General features: G+C 36.0%; 1 protein-coding gene and 1 long non-coding RNA gene across 5 annotated transcripts; one reads left to right on the top strand and one right to left on the bottom strand.

The window, feature by feature from the left end:
• Positions 1-1,304: 1,304 nt before the first annotated feature.
• LOC131145422 (uncharacterized) lies at positions 1,305-11,736 on the top strand. Its single transcript, XR_009134152.1, has 3 exons — positions 1,305-1,512; positions 10,376-11,126; positions 11,267-11,736. It is a non-coding gene; the product is annotated as an uncharacterized LOC131145422 (long non-coding RNA).
• Positions 11,737-12,347: 611 nt separating this feature from the next.
• On the bottom strand, positions 12,348-21,453 carry LOC131145416 (trehalose-phosphate phosphatase B-like). Of its 4 annotated transcripts, none has more exons than XM_058094458.1 (12): positions 21,310-21,441; positions 18,435-18,561; positions 15,640-15,706; positions 15,184-15,357; positions 14,906-15,046; positions 14,561-14,632; positions 14,289-14,414; positions 13,975-14,031; positions 13,726-13,827; positions 13,276-13,353; positions 12,989-13,129; positions 12,348-12,889 (listed from the first exon to the last, which is right to left on the bottom strand). In XM_058094458.1, exons 4-12 carry the CDS (start codon positions 15,355-15,357, stop codon positions 12,728-12,730), a joined length of 1,053 nt encoding a protein of 350 aa, XP_057950441.1. In that variant the 5' UTR covers positions 15,640-15,706; positions 18,435-18,561; positions 21,310-21,441; the 3' UTR covers positions 12,348-12,727. The 4 variants fall into 4 exon arrangements, with proteins under 4 accessions (XP_057950441.1, XP_057950442.1, XP_057950439.1 ...); XM_058094459.1 differs by having other exon boundaries at positions 15,184-15,309; positions 21,310-21,418; XM_058094456.1 differs by having other exon boundaries at positions 18,472-18,561; positions 21,310-21,418.
• Positions 21,454-21,833: the final 380 nt, after the last annotated feature.

The following is a 21,833-nucleotide window of genomic DNA, read 5'->3' as shown; positions in this document are numbered from 1 at the left end:
GAGGTGCGAAATTGTCTCCTGCAAAAAAGTTTGGTAAGGTTAAGTGCTATAAACCTATTGCGGTTTGCCCTTTACTTAGACCTCACATATGTAGAAGTTTTGTGCATCATACTTCTCATATTTCTAAAGGTCAATCCAACTTCTTTCTTGGACATTCACACATTCTTTCAAGACTCCCAATGAATCTTTTTGTGTCTACCTAATTGCTCTACCAAAAAATTGTCATTATATTCGGTAACTCATCTCTATAAACAGTTTTTGACATCTTGAATATCTCATGACATGAATGATAATAGGTTAGGCTATTGCTTTGGTAAGTATTTTTTCCCTTACATTTGAAAGTAGTTTTTTTTTTTTTTTCTCCAATTTTTTTTTTCTCCATCCCTTTATTTTCTTCCAAAATCAATCTTCAATACCATCAAATATCTATTTCTTTGATCTCTCCACTACTGGTGACCACAAATATGGTTTAAGACATTTCATTTCCTAACCTATCAAACATAGTTTGACCTAAATCCTTGAAATCTTACTACTAAATGTTGCATGTAAGTTATCAATAGTGCAGTTTATTTTAGACAAACAATGAGGGAGTTATTAATAGGCCAATAATGATTTTGACTTATACAAGAGTTGCAACATAACAATTGGAGTCATTATTTTTTTTTATTAAATGTTTTCTTATTTTAAATCAGTCGAGACCATCTCTCGCTAATCACATTTTGGCTCGATTTGATATTGTTTGGAATGGTATGAATCATTTCTTTAGATTGAAATTTTGAGTGATATATGTACCAACTCATTTATATTGCTATCTACACAAGTTTCTTCGGATGGATAGGTGCAGTCTCATTTTCGTTCGTCGTTTGTTCAACTCTACAATTTTGTTTGGTGTATTTTGTTTTGATTTTGGTTGTACTTATGTTTTTATCTTCTTTATTAGTTATATTTAGTTTTATTATCCTAATTTGATTACTTGCTAGTGTTGATTTTTTTTTAGAGAGTTTTTTTTACTCTCTCTTTGGTTTTATTTTGTAATCACGGTATTTATATATTAATAAATAAATGGAAGTGCCGCTCTCTTTTAGTTAAAAAAAAAAAAAAATCTATACAAGTTTCTTGCGGAAAACAATGTTGGGCATTTCTAGACCTAGCCTGAAACAATGCCCGGATCGATGTTTGATTGCGCTGGGCCCAATGGGCCCAGGCCCCAGCGACCCTCCAAAAGTCCAACATGTATCATAAAAAAACCAAACCTTTCAATTTCCGGCCGTATAAACGCTATTTGTCGCATATCAAACAATTCTGTTCTCATTTTCACCAGAAAACCAAAGCTACTTCCCTCCAAAACCTCCTGGCTCTCTCTCTCTCTTTGTTCTCACGGATTATCTGTTTTTCTGGTACATTTTCACCCATTTGAATTTTTCAATCGAGTTTTGCGCGTATATGATGAACAAAAGCTTGAATTCGTCTAACTGTACGATCAGTCAGCACAAAACCGTAAAAAATTTTCAGGTTCTACTCTGAACTTTAATTTCTAAAATTTTGTTGCATTCTATTGATCGAACTTTGCTGCCGCATTCTTGGATGTTTTACTTACTTTCGTCATTTTTGTTTAGGTTTACGTGGCTTTAATCTGATTAAGTATCGAATTTCTTTAGTAGAACTCATTAAATTTTAAATGATCGTGTCAATGTTAGGGTTCATTTGTTGATAAACGTGAAATTTTTAATTTTATTTTTGCTCATTGTAATTTGTACGAACATTAGGTGACTGATTCATTATATTGAAGCATGTGTGTTTTAGCAGTTTTGAAGTGTTTTTATTAGTTTCAGAAGCAAGAACTACTTCGATTTTGGATTTTGAAAGCGAGAAAAAAGGTTTTCTTAATGCTAAAGAGTGGTGCCTAAATTTGGTATTAAAGTCTTGTTAAGTTGAAATGGAAACGGAGAAAATGGAAACGGAAAATTAAATGTCCTTGAAGAGGATGAGTTGTAGATGAAAATGAGCTGCGGAGGAGTCAGCTTTCATGCGTTGGAATAATAATGACCGCGTGCTAAAATAACCCATTAAATATCCCAATTACTCCCTTTCTTTCATATTTATTCAATATAATTATATAATGAAGCAATTGTACGTGAATGTAAATATAGTGAAGTGAGTGAGTGAGGAGTGTGAGAGTGCTGAAGGCGAGAGAGAGAAAAGTGTGAGAAGAGTTGAGTTGAGTGTGTATCTCCTCCTCCTGTTTTTCTCCCAGGTTATAGTATATTCGGTGTGCTTCGTGGACTTAGGTCAGATTAGACCGTACCACGTAAATTTGGTGTTCTTATTTTGTGTGCTTATTTTGCTTATGTGTGTGATTATTGTTCTTAGATCCTAACAAGTGGTTTCAGAGCTGATGGTTCATAACTCTGGGTGAGTAACATCGTAAAAAGTCGAGACGTGAAACTAATTCTCTAGACGTACTAATAGTTGGAGAACCAAGTGTAACGAACCAACCCTTTATACGGACCCAGATTGCTACCACACATACAGAACACCTGTACCTGATAAACATACATAAACAACTTGTCCTAAACAAGGATATACGGGTGTATCGCATACATAACTGTAATTCAAATGTTGCAGAAAAATATAAACATCCATAGGGATTCTATTAGACATATACCAGAGTTCTAACTGTATCTTTAATACATAGGATCCATACTTAAAACATAAACTCTATTACATCCCCAAAAGAAATTAACTAGGCTAACAACCAAGTACAAGTACAAAAACTTACTCCTATCAATCAGATTCTAAGCTCCAAAGTCTCACTAGAAGACTAGGATCGATGCCCTGAAGGACCTGAAACAAAGACTGTAAGATTAGGGTGAGACACTTCTCAATAAGGTGGAAGATATTACAACAGCACGTGATTATAAGAGTTTATTCTAGTTAAAACAGTTGCACAATTCCACATTCATATTACTACACCATAGGAGATATACAAATATAATTCAACATCTTGACAAGCGAAAGTTCCCGAGGTTAGGGTAGGGTACAGGCCCATACACTATACGATCCTTCCACACGGTACTCAACCTTGTGACCTTACCCATATTAGTTTTTTTTTTTTAAATCATCTTTATGAATATTTAGAACAACGACCAGCTTTGAAATGTCATAATATGTCTATTTACCCCATGACACGGGTTGTGCACTGATAAATCTGACATGCCCTATTCGAGCAGGCACTGCCAAGCATCTATTATATAGTCCTGATTGTCCCACCTGGTCCATTATTTCACCAGTAGTCACAATACTCCTGCAAGCCGACTATCTTTGTACCCACACTGATTCACATGTGTGGTTGCACTGTACTTTACAAGTAACGGAACCGCGCCTTTAGAAATTAGAGTATCTTTCAACTCTTTTAGTAACTAGTTGTGGTCCCATTTATCATATATACAATTTACAATGAAAATTAACCTGTGCATTTCCAGTATTTTCACAATCTCATTAATGAACTAAACAAGCATTCTTTCTTTCTTTCAAATTGAGGTATAGGTATCAATCGGCACACGTACTTTCAGTTTACCCCTTTTTACATATAAAACTCGGTATTTAACCGGCACCTGTTTTCCACAGTTTCAGATAGTATAATGGAACCTTAGTTCCTATAGTTCATAACTGTATATACCAATGCATTATAAGTCCATTTAACAGCATATATCACGTTCGTTTCGTCAAAAACTGCTTTAAGGAGTAATCGGTTCAAAAAGTCATTTAAATGAAAAATGAGGGTTCAAACATCTCCTACTAGTAGTTTAAAGCAACTAGGTAAGTTTTTAAAACGTTTGGAGATCATATGCAAAAATCTATAAATTTACCAAAATCGTAAAAATAATTAAACCAACACTTTTACCTAGTAAAATTTTACAAACGAACAGTCATAACGTACATAATAGTATAGACTACCGTTTTACCGATTTACTTTTCAAAATAAACTAATGTAAACAAATCCCTTTACCTTAAACCTGAAATCGAAACACGAACGAATCGATCCAAAATAACAACTCGGGGTCCCCAAAACCTAAAAATTGAAGAACAATTCTTCAATATAATTTCCTATACTACCGATTTACCGAACCGAAACCGAATTCAGACCCTTACTTTGATTTTAGGGAAAATCCCGAAATTCCACAAACGAAGATCCGTTCCACAATAAACGTAGAGATTCTCTTCCTGATTCACGTGATAATGACGGATCGTGGATTTCGGCAACAGACGACGCGAAATCCTAGAGAGAGAGAGAGAGAGAATGAGAGTTTATAAAATAAATCTAACTTAGCCTTTAAGTAATCAAAATAAATATATCCTCCAAGATATATATGTATAAATATCTCAAAATATTTCCTTTCAAAATATCTTCTCCAAAATATGTCCTCCAAATTATCTCTTTATTTATTATTATTATTAATTAATTAATTAGTTATTTATTTATTTATTTATTTATTTGGGGTCGGGTTACTACACCAAGTGTGTGGCCGAGGTCTATAAGGATCATCTAGACTGCGGATGGATCTAAATAGGGTCAAGACGTGAGAGGTAGGATTGGTTTGGAGGCACGTGGAATGCAATCCGACGCACGTAAGACGCCAGTGGTAAGACTCACTTGAGCAACTATTGGGGAATTGGACTTACTCCCATAAGGAGATGGTTTCCGTTTAAGGGGGAGCAGTTGAAACTCATAAGTGAGGGGGAGATTTTTTGAGAATTCCACTTTGGAGTTTGTCCCACATTAGAAAAATTGAGTGAATGATGGGTGCTTATATATATGGTTGGGCACAAGACCCAATAGGCTTAAGCTTTTTGGTCAAGTTGGTGTTCACCCATGTGTATCAAGCCCACCCATGGGCTCCTCCAATCCTAACAAGTGGTATCAAAGTCAGATCGGAGTAAAGTCGCTAGATCAGAGCAAAATTGCCAAATTAGAGCAAAGTTGTCAGATTGGAGGTCTCAGGAGCTATATTGTACTAATTACGTATCTAAGGAAATTCTGTTTAGGAAAGTAGGACTTAAGCGGTCCATTGTGACCCCCCACTTTCCTGAGAATTTATTTGGTGTAATTTAACACAATCATCACTGGGTTCCACTGCCACGTCAGCACTAGGCCCCACTGCCACGACATCATTGAGCCCCACTCAGTCCCATTATTCGATCTTAAGTATTTGATTCTCCTCCCTGTCAAGTTTTCCACTTCAACCTTCCAAATCCTAAACTTGGCAAACGTATTTGATTTGTGACGCATGAAGTAAACCCAAACCTTCCGTGAGTAATCATCAATGAAATTCACATAATACACATGTCCACCCTTTGATGCAACTCTAATCAGGCCCCAAACATCTGAATGCACATAATCAAGAATACCCTTTGTCTTGTGTATAGCTGATCTGAACTTTTCCCTGTTCTGTTTTTCAAGAACACAAATCCTTCAAAATTCCAACTGGAACCTCCGATGTTGTAACGTGGTTTCAGAAATCTTGGAACAAGAGTGTACAATCATGCCCAGGTATGTCCTACATAATTGTGAATCAGATAGGGAGGTGGAGACAAATACTTTGGAGAAACTCCCATTGGAAAAAGGCTATTGTTTGGATAATGATTTACATGTTTCGCTTGTTAAGTTGAAGGATATTAATGGGCAAAGTAAGAAGAAGTCTCAACAAGTTATTACCTGTCCAAAGAAACTTGATTTATGATTAATACAATTCTAGTGTGGAACGTGCTTTCAGAGCCATTTTTTGATGAAAGTTTGATGTCGCAATGGGTTGGCTTTCTAAATGTTCTGAATTTTTGTGCGAATGCATCGGTGGGGGATAAACTTTGGATGTTTTGGGAAGAGGAAGTGCACTTTAAGTCACAACATATGTCTGATCAAGTTATTTCGGGTATTTTTAGTTATGTGGACTAGAATTTCTTGGCTTCTTTTGTTTATGCTAAATGTCGTCAAACAGATCGCGAGGAACTTTGGAATGATTTGGAGTTTGTAAAGAGGGATGATTTCCCTTGGTTAGTAGCGGGAGATTTTAATATCATTTGTTCAGATTCGGAACGTATTGGTGGTCATACGAGGCCGTTATTGGCTATGGAGGAATTTAATACTTGCTTGGACAATTGTGGTCTTATGGATTTGGTTGTTACTGGCAGCAACATGTCTTGGTGTAATGGTCACAATGGAAATTCTCGGAGTTGGGCAAAACTGGATAGGGTCCTCTAAAATTCGACTCTTCTTCAATCTTTGCCTAATATTTATTTTGAGTATGGAAATAGGAGGACTTTAGATCATAACCCATTGATTATTCGGTTTCATAGAAATTTGCATTGGTATGGTCCCTTTCCCTTCAGGTATCAGAATATGTGGAGCACTCATCAGTCTTTTAAGTCTTGCGTGGAGGAAGCTTGGAGGGAGAAATCCCATGGCACGGGTTTAGTTAGACTTGTTGCTAAATTGTAGCATACGAAAGTTGCAATCCGAAACTGGAACAAGCAGGTATTTGGACATGTGCATCAGAACATGAAAAAACTGGAGGAAAGTAAGGAGGTTCTAGAGGCTCAGCTTTAGGAAGGGTATTCACCATAAATTGAGGAAGATTTCTTCCTTTCTAAACTCAAGTTGGAAGCTTGGGAAAAGAGGGAGGAGATTCATATTTCTCAGCTAGCCAAAAAGAAGTGGTTGGAGGCGGGGGATAATAATACAAAGTTCTTTCATGCATTTGTGAACCAAAAGAGGAAGAAGGCTATGATTCATTCATTGAAGCTTCCGTATGGAGAAGTGTTGGATTCTATGGAGGCTGTTCATGAGGGTGCAGTAAGGTGTTTTCAAACTTTCTTAACTGGTGCAGGACCTAGTCGAATAGCTTGCCTTGATGATATTATATCTCCCATGGTTTCTGAAGAGGAGAATATTGCTCTTTGTCATGTTCCGTTCGAGGTGGAGGTAAGGGATGCTATTCTCTCTATCCCGAGAAATAGTAGCCCAGGATCGGATGGTTTTGGTTTGACTTTTTTCCATGATTGTTAGGATATTGTAAAAGAAGAGGTGATCGATGCAGCTAGAGATTTTTTTGCTGGGTCTCCTCTTCCTAGATTTTATTCTGCATCTTACATTGTTCTAATCCCAAAAGTTCATAATCCCCAGTGTTTTGACAAGTTCAGGCATATTAGTCTTTGTAGTGTTATCTACAAATTTTTTTCAAAAATTATTGTTGCAAGGATGATAGGTTTATTGTCTGCATTGATTTCTCCGGAGCAGGAAGCCTTCATTCCCGGTAGTAGTATATTTGAAAATATTATATTGACACAAGAAATGATTCATTCTCTGCATAAGAAGTCTAATGGTGGAAATGTAATGATCAAAGTAGACATGGCTAAGGCTTATGATAGGGTCGATTGAGATTTTTTAAACTTGGTTATGAAAAGCTTTGGATTCTCCCAGATATTCTGTGGTTTAGTGGCGGAATGTATTTCCTCTCCTTGGTTCTCCATTATGATGAATGACACTTATAAAGGTTTCTTTAAACCTTCTCGAGGGCTTCGCCAAGGAGACCCTCTATCTCCTTATCTGTTTATTATTTTACAGGAAGTTCTTTCTAGACTTCTAAAGAAAAAATTTATGGAGAATAAGATAGGGGCTTGCTATCATCCTCGTGGGGCGCTTTTGGTATCTCACCTACTCTATGCGGATGACATTCTTATTTTTGGCAATGGTAAGAGCAGTTCCATTCGAATGCTTATCAAGACTCTTAAGAAATATGAGGATTGGTTTGGCCAAATGATAAATAAAGACAAGTCAAGTATTTTTTTTGTCAAAGAGAATTGCTTATGCTCGGAAGCGATCCTTGTTAAGGATGATTGGCTTTGCGGAAGGAGGGTTCCCTGTTACATACTTGGGTGTTCCTTTGGTATCGAGTCGTCTTACGGCCCGTAGTTTAGAGCCTCTAGTTGCTAAATTGAGGAAAAAGATAGCGGGTTTGAAATTTAAACTTTTATCTCAAGGGGGCCGCTTAGTTTTAATTAAGCATGTATTATCATCAATGGCTGTTCATCAATTGGCGGTATTGAGATTCCTAATATTGTCTTCACAAAGTTAAATTATATGTTATCGAATTTTTTTTGGAGTGGAGTAAATGATAAAAGAAAAAGGAAATGGTGTTCGTGGCGTAATATATGTAAGCCTGTTTGTGAGGGTGGTTTGGGTATTAGGGATTTTGAGTAAGTAAAAAAATCATTACATATGAAGTTTGTGTGGAGATTGTTAACTATAGATAATCTGTGGACTCAATTCTTTAAAGCCAAGTATTTGAATAATAGACACCACTTGAGAGAATAAAGTCAGATAAAAGAACCAGATTTTGGAGATCGATTGCTCGTGTGATACCTGAAGTATTAGAGCATGTTCGTGTTCAAATTAAAGAAGGGTCGGCCTCTTTCTGGTTTGATCGATGGTTAGCCTCTTGTCCCCTTTGTGCTAAGGTTCAGGAAATAAAAAACCATAAGCTATGGACGCGAGATTGTTGGGATAGGGATAGGTGGAATGTTGATTTATTAGTGGATCTATTGGGTGAAGAACGGGCTAAGGAAGTAATGAGCTCTGCTATTTCTTGCGAGGAGGGTCCAGATACAGTAATTTGGGGACCTTCAACAGATGGGAAATTTATCACGGCAAGTGCTTGGAAAATTATAAGGGAGTGTAAAGAGGAATTCTTAGTTTCAAAATGGATTTGGCATCCTATGTTGCCAAAACGGGTGTCAATTTGTATGTGGAAGTTTTGGTTCGCTTGTCTTCCGGTTGATACTCGTATTCAAGAAGTAGGTGTTCAGATGGCCTCTCGGTGTGATTGTTGTTCAAATGCGAAGATTGAATCTCTAGACCATGTGTTTGCATGAGATCTTTTGCTCAAGAGGTATGGAAACAAGTAGCAGTGACGTTGGGTGTTAGTTGTATGGAAACAAATACATGGGAAGCCAGAGTTAATTTCTGATTTAGTTGTGCAAGACGGGCCTCACAGTTAGGCATTTTAGTAGGTCTCTTACCTAGTCTCATCATTTGGAGACTTTGGACTCGTTGATGTAAAGCGAGGATGGAATATATTCATGATTCGGTGAGAATTGTGTGGCTTGATATTAAATATTGGCTGAGATCCATTTCAGACAAGTTAACTGAATGTGCACTTGCTTCTTGCACGGATAGTGCAGTCCTTCGTGCTTTGGATATTCAAGTAAAAAATGTGAGGGTTCGTCTTCCTCGTGTAGTCAGATGGTGTAAACCTGGGATAGGTTGGGTTAAGTTGAATGTGGATGGAAGCTGTAAAGATAACCCAGGTAATTGTGGTGGTGGAGGCGTGATAAGAGATGAAAGAGGATTATTTAAAGTAGCTTTTTCCTCATTACTGGGTTATGGAACCAATAATATGGCTGAATTAAAAGCGATTATTATAGGGATTAATTTGTGCAAAGATCTCGGATTTGATCAAGTGGAGAGTGCCTGTGACTCATCTTTGTTGGTTCAGTGGATTAATTCTGGGAAGCGTTCGGCTTGGAACTTATGGGAATTGTGGGAAGAGCTTGTGTTAGCATTGAGAGGCATACATTACAAAGTGGAACATGTTTACGAGGAGGCGAATCAAAGTGCAGATTTCTTTACCAAGCAGGGTGAATCTGGTATATCTCGATCATATAGTTGCCAAGATGAGCTTCCACAGCAAGTCAGGGTAATGATTCGATTGGATTTGTTGGGATTTCCTTCCTTGCGCTCATGATGCTTTGTGCTGGTGTTTGTGAAGGTTGGAGTGATTGGTTTATTCCTCGAGATCTTCCGGAGTTTTGTTTGTTTTTCACTTATAGTTTGTTTAGTTCTTATTTATTTGTTTGGTTGTTGGTCATTGGTTTTTTGGTTTTTGAATTAGTTGGTTAAGTCAATTTTAGATTCTTGGGGTTTGATTTTGTTTTCCCCAACTTTCAAGGTTGGAACCATGGTATTCCTTCGCCATAAGTGAGGGGTTTTTTAATAAAGATAGGAGGTGCCGCCCTCTTTTTCCAAAAAAAAAAGAAGGCAAAATAATAAAGAGAATGTTTTCATGGATGAAAGACATGACAAGAAGGTATCAAATTGAAAATGAGTGCAAGGTATAGAACCAAAAGATGAATGTACTTTTTAAGATTTAATAGATAGACTCAATCAAAAGATGAATGTATTTTTAAAGATTTTTTAGATAGCCTCAATCAACAGATGTTTTCCTTTCATATAATTAAATTTTAGTTAACTCATCGTTAAGATTTTGAAATTCAAGCACTAATTTAAGAGAATTTTTTTTCTTCTAATTTTTTTTCCCAGAAAATTTCTTGTATGGATTGGCAATTTTCAAATACCATAAATCACAGGGGGCAGTACAGCTATTACAGGAAGGATCGTCACAGTGACAAGGGGAAGGAACTGGAAGGGGAATTCAAAATCATGCTCTGCCTTCCGTGGCCAAGGACGTAGCTTTGTTCAGAAGCCTCAGGCAAGGACAGATCAGACCACAGCAAGCAATAGCCAATCTAGTGGGCCTTCAAATTCATCCAACCACAACTCTTTCCACTTGTAAAATTTCCAGAATGGTCCATTCATCTCCTCCAACTCCATGTGCTATGGTTCTGCCAGTGCAGCATATGAGTTGTGTCAACCACCAGCTGTGAATCATAATGGGGTTCCTCCACCATCTGGAACTGCAGGACACTGTTATGCTGAATTCATGTGATGAAATCTCACAGCTTAGTCAAGGTTCACCAGAGGGTTACAATAATCAGATAAAGTTCCTGGGGGTTCTGCTCATTCTTTGACTGATCAGCCATCTTCATCAATCTTCAAAGGTGTTGCTCAGGTTTTTCTGGAAAGTTGGTGACAATTTCAATTAGCCTGAAGTCTCTTACGATTTTTTTTTCCCAACTATTGATGGAGAGATATTAGTTGCTTTATGGGGCATTATAGCAGTTGCTCCCTGTTCGCATGGTCTTCTTTCTTCTCTTATCTGCTCAAAAGTTGGTCCACAGACACTGGGAGACAAAGCCAGGGTAGAACTGTGTATTTTTTGGCCTGATGATAGGTAGTCTGTTCATTCAGCATGTAAATCTTGAGGCATTATAATTGTGTTGCTACTTGGCAAGTCATTTAACCAATCAATTACACTTTCCTCTCTCTTTTATTTGGACTGCGTGTAATGCTGTTGATGTATTATTTCAACAGGTGAGGTTGATACTTTTGCAAGATTGGCCAGGAAGGATTATCTGTTAAGCAAGACAGTTTTCCCTCCTTCATTTCTGAACTGGGAAGGCAATGTGTTCTAAAAACCTTTCTTTGTTAAAATCTTCCAATACAGACTCTTTTGTAGTAGTATGGGGCGGCTGAACATCTAGTTATTGCCTATAGGCTTGGTGAAATTCCAAGGAAGGAGGGGTTATCTTGAGCATATTTTTGAACGTCACCCAGTCCCAGCTGAGCTGTGGATCCCTCACAGGTAAAGAAATTTGCATGGTTATACTTTTGGCGTTGTTGCGTTAGAACATGGTTGTGTATATATGATGTTAATATTTGGCTTCTTTGCAATATTTTCTTGCCCAATGATTCATGGGTTTTTGTTGCACTTCTTGCTTCACTTAGTTACAAATGTAATTTACCATATCATTGTCCAAAAATAGAAAATAGATGTGTGAAAATGTTCGAGCTCTTTTAAGTTTAAACTAATGGCAGTTGGTTCCTGCTGACGAAGGATTGAGATGCTTTCTATTATCTATTAGAAGTAGTGCATGCATGATGAAGTCCCCAACAGTTAGACAATGAGAGCTCCATGATGGAAGTCTCAAGCTCTATCATTGGTAGGGGTACAAGATGGGGAGATGTGCTATCACCTTGTGTAACCCAAAGCTAGCGAGCCTCCAATGAACTGGGGAGAGAAAAAGTGCATGCAATGCGTGTACATTCAAAACAGCACCACAGATAGTACTGTCTTAAGGTAGTAGTAGTTATTATAAAAACGTAAATTTGGGGGAAAATATTAATTAGAGGGAAAGTATGATGGTGGCAATTGGGGGTGAAGAAGTTAATATGCATTTATCATTTTATCCTTTACTCTTTACGTATGCTTACCAACTCCAAATGACCATTCATTCGTAAGCTGTGGATAGATGCTATTCTATACCAAACCAGTGGGCGTGGGCTTGCCATTTGGTTTCCTGTAATTTGGATCCATTCTGAAAAAGAAAGCACAACCCTGATCGATTTTCACTCATCAGCTTGCTACATCTTCAGATCATAAATTGGGTTGTGATTGACTATAATAAAACATATTGCTTTTTAAATGAATCACTGAACATCACAACCCGTTAAGGTCATTCAGGGAATTCAAATAACAAAAGTCTAACACAATTCTCTAATAAAAATTTTAAAAGAGAAAAAAAAAAGAAGTTGGTGGAAAGTGGTGACAGTATCACACATCTTTACCCCAAATCTACTGAGGATAAAATGACAAAATGTTTCCCAATTGCCAGTAGTGACAGTCATTTATATATGTTGGGAAATTTACACAGTGCTTACCCAAAACCTATTCTATTTTTATTCCTGCTTGGCCTATCTCATCTTTGACAACCTACCTTCTGTAATCCTGTGTATATGGCTAAAACTCTGGCTTCAAGTTACCAAATCCCAACATTAGCTCAGTGACCTACTTGAGGAAGAGCTCTTCCTCCATCTCGCTAGGCGTATCAAGAAAGCCAACACCTCGGATGGGTCACGAAGGGAGTAGGAGGCTTTAGTGTCCTTTGGGATTGAAGATACAATGATGGGGTAGCCTTGTCCCCTATTTCGTATGGCCTACAAGAAAATATTTACGCAAAAGAATGAAATCTCATACTTTATTAAGCAACATACCTTGAAATTTCTTGAATCCATTGGACTTATTAAGCTACATACCTTGAAAGCGTCTTCGTCGGTTCGATCATCCCCAATGTACAACGGGAGAAGATCACTAGAGCTTCCAAAACCTAGATTTTCAAGCAAGTATTCCAAGGCATGTCCTTTGTTCCACTTTATAGAGGGTCTAATTTCTAAAACCTAAACATGAAATAATAAATTAGTAATAATGACTAATGAAGATGATTGAAAATAATCTTTATCTTTAGTCAGTCGGGATATATATATATATCTCTGTGTGTGTGTGTGTGTGAGGAAGTGCAAATACATGATTGTTATGTGCTAACCTTTTTACCAGTTGTTAGGTGGAAGTCTGGGTAGCCAATGAGTACAGACTTCACTTTTTCTTCTAATAAGCAGTAGTCCTGCATGCATCATGGGGACAATCAGACAATCCTTCAGCTCTAATATGTTCAATTTTTTTCTGAAATGCATATATTAAAAGACTCCTAGAAAATATATCAAAAACAAAAATAACTAGGTGTTGTAGGTCAACATGAGAATGTTGATGATGTTATATTAAGCACGATGATGATAATGTAGAAGTATAGCTCACAGAAACAGATTTTTAAGTTATTTTTCCTGGAGCTTGTTAAATCTAAACTATTGCACTTTTATGATTCTGATATTAATTTGTGTATTATAAGAAAGAAAGTGCAGCAGGAGAATTTTTTTCAACTCCATAAAACTCCATGAGAGTGTAACACAAAAGAATCTTGATCCATATGTTCTCTTACCTCCTCTCGGACTCGTCGAAAATGTACAGAGATGCAGAACCTATTGTCCTCAATCTTGACTCCGTTGATCTTCCTGGTCTTTTCCTCCAATGCATTGAAAATCTGTTACAAACACATGGGCTTGCACATATGAAATCTTGCAAGGAACATAAGAAGAAGAAAAGAGAAGTAACAAGAAATGTCCAATTAGAAACAATTCATGTTCTAATTTTGTTGAATTTTATACCCATTGCATCTTAGGTAGCTTACATTTCTTAATGAAGGCAAGAAATCCTTGGCAGGTTGAAACAGAGCAAGTTCATTACCCTACAAAGATCAAAACACAAAATCCATGTCATACGAACCTTGAGAACCATTATTATGCCCAATATTCATATTTCTGATACTTTTAAACTCTTACCACATGTTTGGTATTTAGGAATGGGATGCAATCAGGTGGAACGAAATCAAATTTATTACTTGATTTTTCTATGTTCCCCATACAAATTTCATTGCTTCCCATTCGCACCCCAAATTATTTCACAAAGCAAACCTGACGTTATCTCACACTTGGGGCAACTGACCTCTTTATCGAAAACCTTGGTTTGGTGCTTGCTATCGCGGGATTTGTGTTGCCTTGGTGGACCCATTATATCCATCCCATGGCTCCCAGCATAGTATACCTCTGTTAACTGTACAAACTCATACACCTAAACCAAACATATGCAGTCCCCATTAGTGCTTCCTCATTTGGTAACACTGTAAAACATACTGAGTTGAAGATGGATTCTCTCCTACCCACCTTACCAGACAAAAAACCAAAAAGAAGGGTGGAGAAGAGTTCATTAGCTGTTACCTTGTCTCTACTTCTTCCACTGATTATAGCTGTTGGAAAATTTTTTGCTACTTCACGTACAGCCGATCGCATCTGGAATTATAGTTATAGATTTTTTGTCATTAATAAGTTAAAACACTGGGTTTTATTTCAAATGCGTGTCTATAGCTATGATGGCAGATGATTTTGGCTTTAGAAGTGAATATGTGGAATGGAAGTGTAGGGTAGGTAGCCTTGTCCAAGCATCATGAATAGAATTCTATTTTTGCAATATGAGCTGTTCATTATGGTACGATGACACAATAGCATTAATTGATAGGATCTTAAATAACATGTCGAAAGATATGATAGGTTAGTTTTAAATACCTCATCAGACATAAAGGCTCGATCGGGGTCATCTACTATAGGTGAGAGGGTACCATCGTAATCCAAAAACACAACGATCCTCCTCCCTTTTGCACCACTTAACATCCGATCAAACGAGTGCAATGCAGAGGGATGTTCCATCTATTTTTTTGGGGAAAAAAGAGAGTATGAAATGAAAAGACCAAAAAATAAATAAATAGGCAATAAAATTTGTATTGTTTACATTTGAAAATTGTAATGTAGACATTAGAAAAAAAAAACTAGAAGAGCTATCTTACCACCCATGAACTATAACTTGGATCAGAAAAATTAAGGTTGGCAGTGGTTGGGTCACAAGAGTTCAGTGTTTTTGTGGACAAGCCTCCTTTGGAGATGGAATCCTTGTGCTGATTGCTTGGCCATCTCTGTATCCCTATTGCCTGGTTAAGCTTTGTGCAATTTCTCCTAAACATCTATCGTTCGTAACAAAAGTATAAAAGTAAACAAACACAACCAACATATAAAAGTAAACAAACTCATAAAATCAGAAGTAGACTATTTTTTCTTTCCTTCTCTTGTGCAGTTTTACCCTTTTGACAAAATTTTTATGAAATCCGGTTTTTCCAAGACTAATAAGAAAAGCACATTAAATCTGGCCATGTATAAATATTCTATCACTTGCTGATAATGTTCTATTGTTTTTGTTACCATGACTGTTAAAGAAGAGCAACAAAAGGCACAATAGTTGTAGATACCTGAAATCCACTAGTTCTCTGGTGAAGTTGGTAGTTCTCTATCTTCAACTACTCCGCTATTATTTACCTGCAATCAAAGTGCCATTTTAACACGAGAAAAAAACTAAGACTTGATGTGTGTGTGTGTGTAAATATATATAAATATATAATATATAGGGTTTAGGTGGCCATTAGTTCGTGGCATACTTCAAGATTTGTGGGAATGGGATGACTATTACATCTCATTCTCGAAAATAAGATTCTTAAAATGTATCAACAACTTTGATTATATAAACTAATATGCTATGTGTGAATTTAGACAGGACATAATTAAAAAATTATATTAATCTTTTGGCATGCAAAAGATTGAAAATTCATACTCCAAAACAGGCAGGAAGTGAATCATTGATTTTCCTGTGAGTTTAGGTTTTGAGATAGCCAAGCAGTCAGCCCGCAATTTCTTTCATGGACATCCCCAATTCATTTCCCCTTTTCCTACGACATGTGGGTCCCACAGTAAGATAAGGGCGGTAAAAAGTGTCTTAAATCCATTTGAGGACGGATATGACTTAAAGAGGCTTCAAAATGCTTTTCCCCTCTCGGAAGGTCGGAAAGGGCTTAGGGAAATTGATTTGATCCCCGATGAGCCTCCGACTCTTCTTATCCGCACAAGTACGTAAAACATCATTTAACTGCGTTGACTCTCCTCCCTTACTTGCATTCCACTTTTGCGACTCCCACCACTTTTATTAATCAAAATATTGTGAAGTTACATCAAAGAAGAGCAAGCTAGTACAAAAAAAAGAAGAAGATAGGATTAAGCAGCTGTAAAGGATTGTAGTATTTCTATATAAAAATAAATGAGCTTACGAGAAGAAAAAATAAAACTAATCATAAGGGTTTGGCAAAAAAGTATAGATTGATTTAAATAGATCACTCAGGAGATATAAATTGTGTGTATAATTTTAAAAAATGGACACTCGAGAGCAAAATAATTAGTCCCAAAAAAGAAATGTAGTCATATAAAAGCATAATGTAACTCTTGCAGCTCTTTATGTTTCTTTGATTAATAACATTATTGACTTTTTTTTTTTAACCCATGAATCACTCATTTCCATACAAAAAGAAAAGTTTAAGATGCTCCATGCACCAAACAAACTATCCTTCTGCTTTCAACAGGGAGTTCATCTTTGAAAAAACAAAAAGGGTCAAACTCACTTTAGCTATACATTGGATGCATATCCCATCCCCCTCTCTCTCTCTCTCTCTCTGCACGTACTGTCCACTCTAAATAGACAGCTCAATCGGTTGGAATATTTAAGGTAAGTGTATCATGTGGCAGCATCTTCAATAGACACGCACACAGATGTATCAGCAATCAAGTTTTAAAGTCTTCTAACGATAAATACGAGATATGAAAATTTTCAGAGTCAAGAAAAGAGGGTACATAATAATGCAAGTTATAGTTAGTGAGCAAAGGAGTCAGTTCCAAAAACTAATGAAGGGATATGCCATCATTGTCACTCCTGCATTGCATTATTTATAAAAGCTGGTGTGTTGGGGATGTGGAAAGGGAAGAGGAAAAAGAGAAAACAAGGTAGAGCGAATAAACGACATGAACGAAAAGGGGAAGAAGGGAATATATGCATATATTTTATTATTATATGCAATGAATAAGTTAGATCCGATGACTCAACCACAGACGCATTGTCATTTATACACACATAAAAAGTTACGTTGGGGTCTTAATCAATCTGATTCATCTCAGACCCACATGCCCACTTGCCAACTTCGAATTGGCTCCACTCCCCAACCACCACACACATATCTTTCCTCTCTCCTTCAACTGATAACAGAAGTCTTTTCACTCTCTCTCTCTCTCTCTCTAGGTGATAGAATTCTAGGAGAAGAAACTAAAAATTAAGAGTATGATTTTTTAGCAGTGAAAGTAAATTAACATGATTGATGAAATAGGTGAAGGGTATTTTTAAAAAACCTTTATTTTGCATTTGAGACTATGAATTCATGATTTGAATTTGAATTATTTCAGAAGAAATTTAACAAATATTATATTTTATTACTCTACTTTCTATTTTGGTGACCATATATACTCGTTTAAATCTCCAGTTCTATAAATGCATGTATGAAATTAAGAAAATATAGAAAAGCGTAGAAAATTTTAATTTGATTCTAATTATTTGAACTTTCTGGGAAGGTAATTTTTCTGCACATAGTTTTCTAAATTCCAGCAAAGTATAATTTCTAGACCTTTATTTTTTTATATTCTTTGGAAAGTGCCATGTGGATTTCTGGAAATTGCGGACTTTTCACCCACCATATATTCCAGCTCGAAACTTCCTCATGAGATCAAAGACCAGGACTTGGAAAAGCGTTCTTTTCATTTTTAATTTTATTTTCTCAGCTGCTAGAACCTCCCAAGACCAGAAAGTGAAATCAGCATATTGGGCAAAATTTTATATCTTATTTAAAATATTTAATAAAAAATATATTTAAAAAACAGCCGGAGAAAAAAATATATTAGAACATTTTGAGGGTTTTTTTTTTTGTTGTATTATAAACTATTTAATTTTTCACGAGGGAAGAAAAGAAAATACAGAAACTCCAATTATATGCATATAACATTTTTATACAATTTTTTGTCTATTAATTTATTACATATTTTGCTTTTACTTCTTAGTAATCAAATAATAGAAAATTAAAATTATAAAATAAGAACACCAAAAATTAAAATTAAGAACAAACAGTAGAGAAAAAATTATGAGAAGCGTGGAAAGAGGGGAGAAAGGGACGCCCACCTGTAAAAGTGAGAATCCTAGGAAAACGAGGGCGTACTGTTTGACAAACACTGACATCCGATCTCCAGTAAATGGAAAAGGCCCGACGACGAAGAGCAACTCAACAATACATCTTGGTCGCATGCATCTACGTACGTACGTACAAAATAAATAGTGAGTTTAAATAGTGAAGCGAGAAAAAGGTGATTAGACATTTCTGTAAAATAAAATTTATATTCCCGAACTGGAAAAAGAAATCACATCCTCATCTGCCCTTTTGTACTACCCTCCTCCTATTGTCGGTCACTTTTGCCGCTTGTAACCTTATCAGGCCACCCACAGACATGTCCTTGCCCCCCAATCATTTTAATATTCCAGAGTAAACCTCTTTACCCGAAAAGACAAATAATTTATTTTATATTTATTAAAAATCAAATAAATTTTTTTTTTGGGAGTTCTTTATAAGTGTAAAATTTTTAAAATCTCAAAAGCGATGAACAAAATTTTTAAAATTTAAGAAAATATTAGTATTTTTTATCTCAATATAATATTTATTTTTTATAAAAATAAAATTAATATAGTGTTTACAAATATAAATTTTAGTATTTAAATTTGTATACATTTTTTAAAAAAATTTATGTAATTTTATATTTTATTTTGTTTATATATATATATATATATATATAAAAGTGTCATGTCTTCAAGAAAAATGTATATTCGTTATTTAGAGAAAAAAAAATGGAGAGGAGCCTGTATGGAGGCAGTGCCACGTGTAATCCGAGGGGCCATGACCTGCCTGCCCTCGAAGTTTTCAAGAAATTATTATAAAGGAATTCTGGGCGGCCAAAAGGAGGAGAAGGGGCCACGTGGCAGAAGATTGGAAAGTCATCCAGAAGCACTGTACTGACATAATGACATTCCCTTTACACGTGCCATCGGCCAGCACACGCTTCAAAAAGACCCCACAACAGAAAAGATAGAGACCCCTCAAGTATGTGTAAAATATTCTTTTTTAATTTTTCTTTTTCTAAACTTAAACACTTAATAGAAATATAATATTGAAAAATAAAAGATAAATAGTTTTTAAAGAGTAATAAAAAAATATAATAAATAATAAATTTAGGCTTCTCGAAACACATATAATTATTTTTTCTTCATCTCAAAGATATAATTTAAGTAAATTTTAGAAGTACATAATAATATACATGTGTGATAATAAGAACAAATTAATAAATAATAAAATAATAAAATATTTAATAAACTCACATATTTATGTTAATGAAAACAAAGTTCAGCGCATCAAGCTATTTGAGTAAAATAGGAAACATATTTTATAAGATTTTATTTTTCATATATTCAACTAATTTTGTTGAAGGTTATCTAAATTAGCTACCTTCCAAAATAAGAAATTCATACACTATATAATCTTAACAAAGAAAGGTTCAAAAATTACCTAACTATACCTTTAATTATTTTAACTAAAAATATTATGGGCTCAAAAGTACAAATTTATAATTCGTAAAATATTAATTAATAAGATCAGGACAAATATAATAGTGCGTATATAGACTAGAATTTTACTCCAAACTGTGTTTTACTATTACTGAATAATATAATATTTTATTAAATAAAAATACGCTTCTTCACTTTTACATAACTTTACTTTTATATAAAAACTACTTGTTGGTGAGTTAAAAAATACAAACATCAAAAAATAATTAAAAAAAAAATTCAAACACCGATAAATTTGTTAATTAATTAATTAAAATTCATTTAAGGAACTAAATTTCTAATGATATTTTTTTGTGAATTTCTACATTCATAGAAACACAATTAGTGATGGTAATTTTTTGTCAATATTAAATAAAAAAAAATTTTGAAATCTACATGCCAAAAATTGCCTATAGTCCCAATTCTTTCGAGTCTACATATGGAAAAATGGTGAATCACTTCCGGAGATTAAATATAGTTTCCTTAAATTTACAATCTAGCAAAAATAAAACATGGAATTTTGACTGATGTTGACGATTAAGGCATGGGGATTTATCAATGGTCACCAAACTACTCATTAGGAAATGCCGCGAGTGCTCTCACTTTGGGCTCACAAAAAGTGACATAGCTGCCCAATCCCATTCTGGGCCCACTAGGCCATCACCGTACAAGCGAGCCCGCCCACCAATCACCAACCAATCTAAACCGTCCGATAAGACCAAGTCAGTCGTTCGTTGACGCCCTGTGGGTCAAATGGGCCTCTTGGGCCGGTCAATAAGCGGGCCCTAAATGGGCCACGCGTAGGGTCCATAAACCGCCCTCCTCTAGTCCTCTGCCCCTTCCAGACGTGGTGACGACCTAGAAACGCGTGACACAAACCTGACTCTGCAGTCAGCACTATCTCAAGTGAACGCCACGCGCTCCGAGTCGCGTGGGCTTAGCGGCGCCACCGATTCGCTCCTCCGTGGGAGAAAAAACGAACACCAACCGCTTTTTCGTTTGTTCCAGCCCCCAGAAACCGCAGAGCTTCTCCGCAGAACTGTTTCTTTTTTTTTTTTAAGAAACATTTCTGAAAACTACCGAAAACAAATACATAAAAAAACTCACGGAACGCATGGATTTGCGTTCGACGCCTTGGCGGTTGGACACAGACGAGAAAAAAAAAAAAGTGAAACCTACGAATGCAGAAGTCGGCCGCTGCTCCCGCCGACTACGGCGGTGCACGGCGGCCGGGCGAAAGCAAACCCCAATTAAATATCTCAGCTTACTTCTTTTTATCAGCAGAACTCTAAATGGGTATTCATAAAAACTACCAATTACTTAACATCAACACAATAGATAATGACATAATGAGCATCACATCTATATATGAACGCCATGAAGACAGAGAGAGAGAGGCACTTACAGTCCTTTAATTTGGTATTGTCTGAGAAGCCCAGCAGCCTGCTGGTGCCTTAGCCCAAAAGCTTGAGGGTGGACGACCTGAGAGAGAGAGAGAGAGAGAGAGAGAGAGAGAGAGAATATTACTAGGGAAGATGAGAGAGGAGAGGGGAGGAGAGGGGAGGGAGAGGGTTTATTTATAGGGAGGGGAAGGTGGGGAGAGGGTTTAGGGGAAACAAGATTTGGTAATTGCTATTACAGGATCTTTCATTAATAACCCATCTTTGGGAAATAAAAAATAAAAAATGACAGTGACCCATAAAAACTCACGTACATGTACAATCAATAATGTTGATTATTAAATGAGTTTAATATTTAAGTTTTCAACCCTTTTTTTGTCTTTTTCTTGCTTATTTTTTTATTTTTAAAAAAAATTAAATTCACCCTTTTACAATGAATGCTTTTCCCCCCCCACCTTTTAAATTTTTTATATTTGAATTATTTTATTATTATTTTTTTCAAAATAAGCAATAAGTTACAAGTTCCACT

Source organism: Malania oleifera, chromosome 13 (assembly GCF_029873635.1).
Source record: "Malania oleifera isolate guangnan ecotype guangnan chromosome 13, ASM2987363v1, whole genome shotgun sequence".
In the NCBI taxonomy this organism is placed as follows: domain Eukaryota; kingdom Viridiplantae; phylum Streptophyta; class Magnoliopsida; order Santalales; family Ximeniaceae; genus Malania; species Malania oleifera.
This window is presented reverse-complemented; position numbering and strand designations above follow the sequence as displayed.

What these genes read in the sequence shown, in the direction of transcription:
- LOC131145416 (XM_058094457.1), bottom strand. Translation starts at nt 15,357, where the DNA reads ATGTTTAGGAGAAATTGCACAAAGCTTAACCAGGCAATAGGGATACAG. An exon ending in GTGGAAGAAGTAGAGACAAG is followed by an intron (nt 14,415 to 14,560) that starts GTAACAGCTAAT and finishes TGTTTGGTTTAG; the next exon opens with GTGTATGAGTTTGTACAGTT. An exon ending in ACCTAACAACTGGTAAAAAG is followed by an intron (nt 13,130 to 13,275) that starts GTTAGCACATAA and finishes TTTCATGTTTAG; the next exon opens with GTTTTAGAAATTAGACCCTC.